This window comes from Megalopta genalis, chromosome 2 (genome assembly GCF_051020955.1).
Source record: "Megalopta genalis isolate 19385.01 chromosome 2, iyMegGena1_principal, whole genome shotgun sequence".
Classification (NCBI taxonomy): Eukaryota; Metazoa; Arthropoda; class Insecta; order Hymenoptera; family Halictidae; genus Megalopta; species Megalopta genalis.
In genome coordinates this window covers 5779385-5788714 of record NC_135014.1, presented here as the reverse complement: position 1 = coordinate 5788714, position 9330 = coordinate 5779385, and the positions used below count along the sequence as shown (strand labels likewise).

The 9330-nt window shown below is 36.9% G+C and overlaps 1 protein-coding gene across 1 annotated transcript; it reads right to left on the bottom strand.

The window, feature by feature from the left end:
- Positions 1-2271: 2271 nt before the first annotated feature.
- Positions 2272-9091, bottom strand: LOC117218332 (uncharacterized). Its single transcript, XM_033466629.2, has 2 exons — positions 8811-9091; positions 2272-2913 (listed from the first exon to the last, which is right to left on the bottom strand). The coding sequence occupies exons 1-2, from the start codon at positions 8869-8871 to the stop codon at positions 2621-2623; spliced, it is 354 nt and encodes a 117-aa protein (XP_033322520.1). The 5' UTR covers positions 8872-9091; the 3' UTR covers positions 2272-2620.
- Positions 9092-9330: the final 239 nt, after the last annotated feature.

Below are 9330 nucleotides of genomic sequence, written 5' to 3'. Positions count from 1 at the left end.
GATATTAACTTCTTGCAGGAAAATTATGTAACGTTCTACTTGTGCACGTTTTATAGGGTGAACAAAGCGAACAAAGAGTGTGACAAAGTAGATTAAAAGTAGTTTAGAAAATTGAGTTCGATGGCGCGAGAGTAGAGAGAGTTCACCACGAAACGACACCAGACCGAATATTTTCCAATTTTTCACACACGCGGACGCAGGAGTTTAAAAATCGACAATTTTCCGACGATAATTCAGCGATCCTTTGATTTTTACGTAACGGTGCATTTAGAGGCATATTTTATTCAGACGACCAGACAGCAGAAGTCTCGTTGCGAAAATACGAGGACCAGTAAATATTTTCGCCGGGGATAAATGTTTTTTCGAAAAACCGACGCCTGCGTTTCCGCGTTCGCCCCGCCGTTATAGTGATACAGGCCGCGGGTACAAGGCAGCGAAATCAGATAAAACGATCGAAATTTTACTCGACATTTCGATATATAAACGTAATATATTTCGCCGGCTGTATAGACGGAATTCCGAAAATTGTGAACATTCGTTTCTGCGCCGCGACATATCTGCTTAATCACGAGTTTTCAAGATTTATCGGCCGATCCATTCCGCCATCCGAAATTATTTTACGATTGATTATCGATGCCTGGCCCTTCGCCGCGATTTTTTTCGCTCGACCCCCGCGCCGGCGCAGACAGTTTCACGATCGTTATCGCGCGATCCGTATCTGAATGTTCTCGTATAATTCATAGAAAAACCGGCGAGCCAACATCTCGGCAACGAGCAGCTTCGTCATGCTTGTTTTTCAACGATGCCACGATCAATCAAGGAAATATACACGGATCGCCATGCACCTTTCGAATGATGTTCGCTTCGAATAATAAAAATGAACCTTTTGTTGTTTACACTGAACGTATGATACTCCTCAGCCGTTCCTTTTTCCTCGAAGATTCAGGTCGAACTCCCCGACTCGACATAAATACATTCCTTTCTTCCGAGTGAGCATTCGACGCCGATAGCCACCGGCATAAACATTCAATGTTTCGATCAAGTTTGACCTAGCCACCGGCATATCCAATTAATTTATGAATTAAATTCACGCGGTTTGATTGATTGCATTGATTTTTTAACCCTTTTAGTGCCGGAGGCCGGTATATCGGCTCTTGCTGCACTGGCGAGAAGTGCCAGAGCCGATATACACATTTACAATATATAAATATAAATATAAATATTTATGTTATTATATAATGAAGTATTATGCAAAATTATATCACAAATATATTTACGACAACATAATTTTGTTTCAGCAATGTTATATTACCTATAATAATTACATATTTCGGAAGAGATAATCCGTCCGGCGCTTACCATGTACCTTCGAGTTATTTTTTACGTTTGTTATGTAATATTATTTATCTTGTTACAAAATATATCAGAAATGCAAAGTATATACTTTGTAATAAATGACCTATATAAAATTATGATGAAAAGATGACTTTTTGTATGCGCAAATACGTTTTAAAAGAGAGAACTGGACTTTTACTTTCTTTATGATCTTTTATACCTTTGTTATTTATATAATTTTCAATGAATATAGAAAATCTAGTATCATTGTTTTGTTCTCTATTTTGTCCTTAATTTACTGCTTCTTGAATCATGTAAATATTGTTTCTTGATTGGTTTTTATGAGTATTTTCCCAAACCCTAGTAAAACCGTGAAATTCGGCCGGTTATTCTCGCATAGGCACCTCTTTTTCGCATAGCACTAAAAGGGTTAATATCGGCGGAAGCTGCGTAATTCGAAATTTTCAGATGGCCGATTGTTGTCCCGTTGATTGTGGCATTAAAATTGCCACGTACACGGTCATCGAAACGCTGAGTGTAGAGGAACCAATTTCGAAGTTTTTCGCTACTAAAGACAACTTTAGCAATTTCATTGAGATTTCTTGAGAACTTAAACTTCAAAGTTTCTTTTATCGATATAAATTGTCTGGGGTCAGTTACTGTGTGCTTAATGCTTTAAGACCAGAGCTGTTCAACAGCTTGACCGTACGGCCAGCGATTTTCAGCCCAGCGCGAACACCGATCGGGGCGGGCCTTAGGCCCCACTCTCGAGGGCAACGGTGTCCCTTTTTCAGCCCCTCGTGGGACTTCCCACCCAGTTAACTACACGTTATTCGCTGAAGACACTGACAGAGATCGAGTGCAAATAACATCGAGATTTGCATAAATAGCAAAGTTATTAAGGTTCGCAGATAACCAAGTAAATTAGCCAATTGATAAACTCCTTATCTTACAATTTATTTATACGTTTGCTCCAACAATGGAAACTGAAGTTGCAACGATGGAAATTAAAATAATTTTTATTGCTTTCGAATCAACGTACTTGTACTATAATGTTAATACCGAAAAGGACTGGACGTAAGTCGATGATCACTTATATGACACGTTTATTCGCCGCAAAGACAGACAACTGTTCACAGCAGGTTTACCCCAAGAAACGTAGATTACGATAGATCGTGATTATTTTACGACTTCGGTCCCCGTGGCAGCGCGTCGAGGTGCCGTAGCTTTCTGAAACAGCCTATTTTGTTTATCGACAAGGGGTGTGTCCGAGCGGCCGCGCAATTTACTGACTGTCATTCCGCGTTCGACTAACCTTAGACGAGGACGCGTCGCCGTCACGGCGATCATTCTGCTCTTCGGAGCCGTTCCAGGTGCCGATGTGATTGTTGTAGGCCGACACAGTGCTCAAACGCAGACAGAGATTCCTCAGCGACCTTTCCATTTCTTCGGGGGTCACGCAACTCTTGCCAGCGACCACCGCCAAGTTTCTTGCGTCGACCACTGACTCCTCGAGGATGTCCGCCACCACCGACGACAGAATCTCTTTCGCCTTTTTTGATATGATGTACGAATAATCTATAACGGTGGGATCGCATTCATTTTAATCGAGGATCGGGAAATACTGTTTTCTGGATCGATTGTAATCAGACGTGGATTTTCATGCGAAATGTAAAACAATTTTTGAGAAAGACAACTTCTATACAATTTCTATTGACAATCCCAATGTAATCGAGGAAGTAAAAAATCCCTTCAATTCTGACAATCTAATCAGTGATTAACGCTGAAGCTACCGGGTTTTAAAAGAAAATAACGTGTATTGCTTTATAACCAGATCTCTGGGTAAAAATACTCGAAAAAGTATTGAAAATTGTTAATGAGATACTCTTGTTTGTATGAAATTATATTTCAATATTTATTTGACGTTATAGACATAGCTACATTCATTGCAAATGGTTATTTATTGTGTGGTAAAGAAAATTATGAACAGTCGTTTCTTAAGATGTGCTGGACATAATTATTTGAACTAGTATTTCGTATGTCCAAATTTCTATTAATTATTCGAAATTCGATTTCTTACGTGTCACATCAAAAAATTCAGACGGCTGTCACGTTCGAACTACTTATTATTTCGCGTCCGAAAAATTAGTAAATATTCTTCAGACATTCTGAAACAAGGATGAACAGCGTGTTTCTTGAAATGATCACTGTCACGTAGCAAACAAAAATTTGGAAAGTTCACGCTCCGTGACTTGTTCATTGATTCGAACGCGGCACGGAGCCTCCCCTCTTCTGTCACGCTCTACGGTCAAAGCACGTTGCACTCGATCGATCGACCACGTTGTAGTTCGCGCGCTCGTCTCTCATTGGTCACTGTTTCTCGTCGATAACTCGTAAACAAAGCCGCGGATTGCATTTTCGCTAAGGAAAAAGTTACTTCAAATCACCTCAGGTACCCCTCATTTTCGGCTGTTAACACAATTATGGAGCACCCTGTATAATATAGACTATACTATAGACTCCATATGCGGCTCTAAAGCTCGTATGCGGTTCGCGATGTCCAGGCCTGATTTACGCTATTACAATACTTCCTTCGCAAGTGATTGCAACGAATGATAAATAAAATAATTCAGTACTGCGAGTGTAAATAATTGATTCACTAATATAGAATATACGCTAAAATGTACACTATTCAAATTCTAAGCAATCACTGGTTTATATTTTACGTAGTCTTTTTGAGAAATGATCCCTACTAAAGAGTCAAATACCAGCTCATTTGTTCTTGCAGATTGGCTAAAAGTTTGTGCATCTTATGTTTCCAAGTAAAGTTTGAATTATGATATAGAAATAAGAATAATAAACGATTTGTTGTAAGCATGCCCGTGCATAAAAGTTTGATGCAACGTTTGACGACCGTGTTTCCCTTTGTACAGTTAGTTCACGTCCGCGTAATGTCTTTTCCTCGCACAGTGGAATATTTATAAAACAACGAAATAAGCTTAGAATACGTCGCTCGGCAGGTGTGGACAAATTGTATAATCTCTGCATGTTTAAATAATGCAATTGAAACGACTTTGAGACTTGCTAATTTCATTTACAGGCTTCATTCAAGTAATACGGCCTTTGTGCAAGCAGGTACTGCAGATACCAGTGCCGCGGCACCGTGCTGTGCCAATTAACAGCTTAGTATTCTGTTATTAATTGCTGACGGACTTCGGTGCATATAAAACGTTTTCGCGGAACTGAAATTGGCCCAGCCAATACCTCGCATTCAACATTGTCTTATCGCCAATCGTTCTATACAGGGTGTCCCAGGTTTTAATGTTCAAACTTTGTCAGTATATTCTATGGCACGAAGTAAGAAAAAAATGCTATGCAAACATAGGTCATATAGAGCTTTACTAACACGTTCCGTGCCACGTGTACCATCGGTGGTACACGCTTGCATGTTTACTTAGTGAACTGAACAAATTGTTTACAAGAAATTTAGAACCGAAGAATCAATTTCCACCGCAAGAATGGGCGTTGATAAGTTCTTGTTACGTTGTTATGTGTACGAGAATTAATAATTGCACGTAATACATCAAGTTTTAGTAAAATATCAAAGTGTGAAGATTCGAGTAAAAAAAGCTCGGCACGGAACGTGTTAAAAAGTTATAACAAAAATTCGTTCAATGAAATGATAGAGAATATAAAATAATTCGCACGGTCATAAATTCGATCTTCGATCGATGTCACTCATGTATTTGTCAACGACGGTAGACATTTTGAAATGTATTAATAAACACAGCTTACATAAACACACGGCATGTGCTGACCTATTCAAGCCAATGCTCGCAGTAACAGCAAGTTGATTACTATTCCTCTATTCTGAATTTTTGTTATAACTCCTTAATGAAGCTCTACAGGGTGTTCCACAATTATTTTAACAGCCGAAAATGAGGGATAGCTGAGGTCATTTGAAGTAACTTTTTCGTTTGCGAAAATGCAATCTGCGGCTTTGTTTACGAGTTATTAACGAAAAACACTGGCCAATGAGAGGTGACTGTGCGAGAGAGAGAGTCCGCAGCACGAGGCTTTGACAGAAGGTCGGGACGGACTCGAGCCGCGTTCGAAGTATTGAACAAGTCACGAAGCGTGAACTTTCCGGATTTTTTTTATTACGTAAAAGTGATATTTCTAAGAAAAACGCTGTTCACCTCTACTTTAGAACGTCTGAAGAATATTTACTAATTTTTTGGACTCGAAATAATATGTAGTTTAACCGTGACCTATGTTTATATAACATTTTTTTCTTACTTTGTGTCATAGAATACACTAACAAAGTTTGAACACTAAAACCTGGGACACCCTGTATAAATATCTTCATCGCAGTACAGATTTTTACTGAAAATATTAGAATCTTGTCGTTAGGCTACGAATTTCATTAACGACAAAAACAATTTGCTGCGTTTTTTAAGAAAGAAATATTCCAAGAATTTAAAAGTGTCAATTGACGTTGCAATTGATGCAGACGATATTTTTTTTGCACAAAGTGCAAAGTGCACACACTTGTCGTTGATCACTATGAATAGATTGCGGATTTTATGCGTTTATATCAAAATTGATTGAAAGAAAAATGAAGCTCTAAGAAATTAAGGAGTATATAAGATTACTATATCATGACTTCCAACTAATCCAATTTCATATGAACAGAAGAAGGATATCTCTGTTTCATTGCTTTTCCTAGAAATTAAATAACAACAATTTTGTTTTCACGAAAATCTGCATCTTAATTACGAATAATCAGAATATCTGTCACAAATTCGGCAAAGCGATTATTTTAATTATGTTTGAACGCGATATACAGATTTTTTAATCCTGGAAGCTATATATTGTTATCAAAAAATTACATTGTTACCTAGAAATTAAATAACAACAATATTGTTTTCACGAAAATCTGCATCTTAATTACGAATGATCAGAATATCAGTCACAAATTCGGCAAAGCGATTATTTTAATTATGTTTGAACGCGATATACAGATTTTTTAATCCTGGAAGCTATATATTGTTATCAAAAAATTACATTGTTACCTAGAAATTAAATAACAACAATATTGTTTTCACGAAAATCTGCATCTTAATTACGAATGATCAGAATATCGGTCACAAATTCGGCAAAGCGATTATTTTAATTATGTATGAACGTGGTACAAATTTTTTAATCCTAAAAGCTATATATTATTGTGAAAAAATTACATTGTTCCCATTTTGTTCAACATTTGTTAGTTCTGTGAATTAATAGGTGTGCCAGATGATTAACTCCTTTACCTGTGCTTAACAGACCGACAGAGCAGTTAAATGATTCCAGCTCTAACATGATCATGTCCGTAAAATCTGGATGATGTGTGTACCCATCTTTCGGGGTTGTGTACATATGTACTCGAAAGAGCATACTCTAAAAGTGAGAAGTGTTCTTACGAACTCACGAGTTCGTATTGGGGATAATCAGCTCTTTTGTGAATAACTTGCAGCATTTTTGTGCAATAGGAAATGATACAGCATACGAATATAAAATTGGAAGCTCGCATTCACTTCGATACTTCTTGAGTTTTTGTACACTGACAAGAATTGCATAATAATCTAAAAATTGCATAATAATTTACACACTAGAGTCAACAAAATTGTACAACAATGAAAAAATTGTAAAATTGTACAATAATTCAAAAATAGTGTAATAATTTTCGCAGTAGAAAGAGTTAACAAGATTGAATAAAGATTGTACAATTATTTAAAAATTATGTAATAATTTTCGCAGTAGAAAGAGTTAACAAGATTGAATAAAGATTGTACAATTATTTAAAAATTATGTAATAATTTTCGTAGTACAAAGAGTTAACAAGATTGAATAAAAATTATACAATTATTTAAAAATCGTGTAACATTTTTCACAGTAGAAAGAGTCAACAAGATTGAATAAAAATTGTACAATTATTTAAAAATTCCATAATAATTTACACAGCAGAAAGAGTCAGCAAGATTAAATAAAAATTCTACAATAATTTAAAAATTGCATAATAATTTACACAGCAGAAAGAGTCAGCAAGATTAAATAAAAATTCTACAATAATTTAAAAAAATGTATAATAATTTACACAGTAAAAAGAGTCAACAAAATTCTATAAAAATTGTGTAACAATTACAAAACACGAAGCTCGAGCCTAATTATATTTGCCGAAAGATTGGAACAGAAACAAACTAGAAACATGATTTAAAAGGAGAAATAAATAATGACGACAAGCGTGAGAGAAGAATCTACATTTTCCCGAGGTTAAAAGTCTTTCGGCAATCTTTAATCCCAAGTGTGATGATAATTTATCGCCCCGGGTCTACGTGGAAAAGTGTCGCGTACACATAGGTGCGGCCGCCTTCTTAAAGGCGTGGGTGTATTTCATTTCGTAAAGTACGGAACCACTTTGTCCTGCCACCCTTCCAACGACGTCTACGCCCTTCCACTTCCTTCTACCGTGATTTTTAGCGTCGCGCAATTCTTTGTCTGCCCTTGGAACAACCTCGTTGCACATTTCTCATCCCGTGGAACTGCGACTCATTTTTAAGAGCAGGAATTTGATGATCGTCCGCCCTCAAAAATGTCCGGAACATGTTTTTAAGAGGCATGCATCTACGGACACTCGTCAAACAGCTCGAGGAAATGGAATAAATTAAGAAAATGAGAAGAAAAACTGAACCGCGTTTTTTTAGAAAAATTTCTTAGACCAACAGAAGCGTCATTTTCTTGAAATGATTCGACGAAACGTATTCATGAGATTTTTTAGATTGCGATCCGTGAACGTACGTGTCTGCAAATATATGTATTTGCCGTATTATATTATTCGTTAACTTTGCGTCGAGCAAACTGTGATTTTTATATAACAAATTCACCTACGTAAACTATATTTGCGTTATTTTATCAGTTTTCTGTCCAGCAAGTCTTCAACTTCTACTTCAAGTATAAAGATATATTGCTAATATGTACGAAAGCATTTTAATAAATATGCAGATAAACAAAATATGAACATAAAAAAATATGCAGAATGGCCTGTGTCGGAATTCGAAAGCGTGTCGAAAGCGTCAAGAAATGTTGCTAATTAGTAAACTCTCTGCGACAGATCTACGTGCACGAGGTTCGTGTTGGCGATTGCATAAGTGAACTTTGTTGTCCACTTAATCAGATATTAATTACCGTACGCCTGTAAGTTAAAAATAACACGACGTACAGTCGGCGTCAACGTATCGCACACGTAAAGGCATTTACAGCCGGGGGAAACAATTAGGACAAACACTGTACTTCGACAGTTCACCGACTGTTCCAGAACTATATCCGAACAGCCGTAACAAAGTTTCCGCGTGAGTGACAGTCGCCTACGCTTTATTTGTTAATTACCGAACGGTAAAACACGGAGGTTAGTCGATAGAAATTATACGATTGATTACTTGCGTCGCATCTGTCTCGTGCCCGTCTGACCTCGCGTCGTTTGGGATTCTTCTTTCGCATACTTCCGTTCAAATATCTACGATCAACCGGCTCTAGAACATGTCGCGTGAAATAATTTTGGAGATTTTGTGGATTTTCAGGTTCCTTCGTGTTTGTCAAAATGGCGCACTGTTCGCTTTCGTACGACTAAATTCAGGCCGTTTGTTTCACAATTCGATAACTGATCGTTCCATCTCGGAATTGAAATGAATCACAAAAGCAGATCATTCCTTGCAATTGTGTTCTTTCATGAACTACATTTTTTTCTGTAACTAAGCATTAACCGTGATTCAGATTAATTTTCAAAATATAAATGTTCAAATTTCCGCAACAGCGCGGAATTGTTAAAATAATTTCAAAATGTTAATGTGTTACTTCCAGTCTGTTTAAACAGTTAGCTGTTGCCATCTGTTTGAAATGTGTGTAAATTATTGTAATTATACTGTGTCTATGTCTGTCTATTTTCTTCGCATTTTGTTT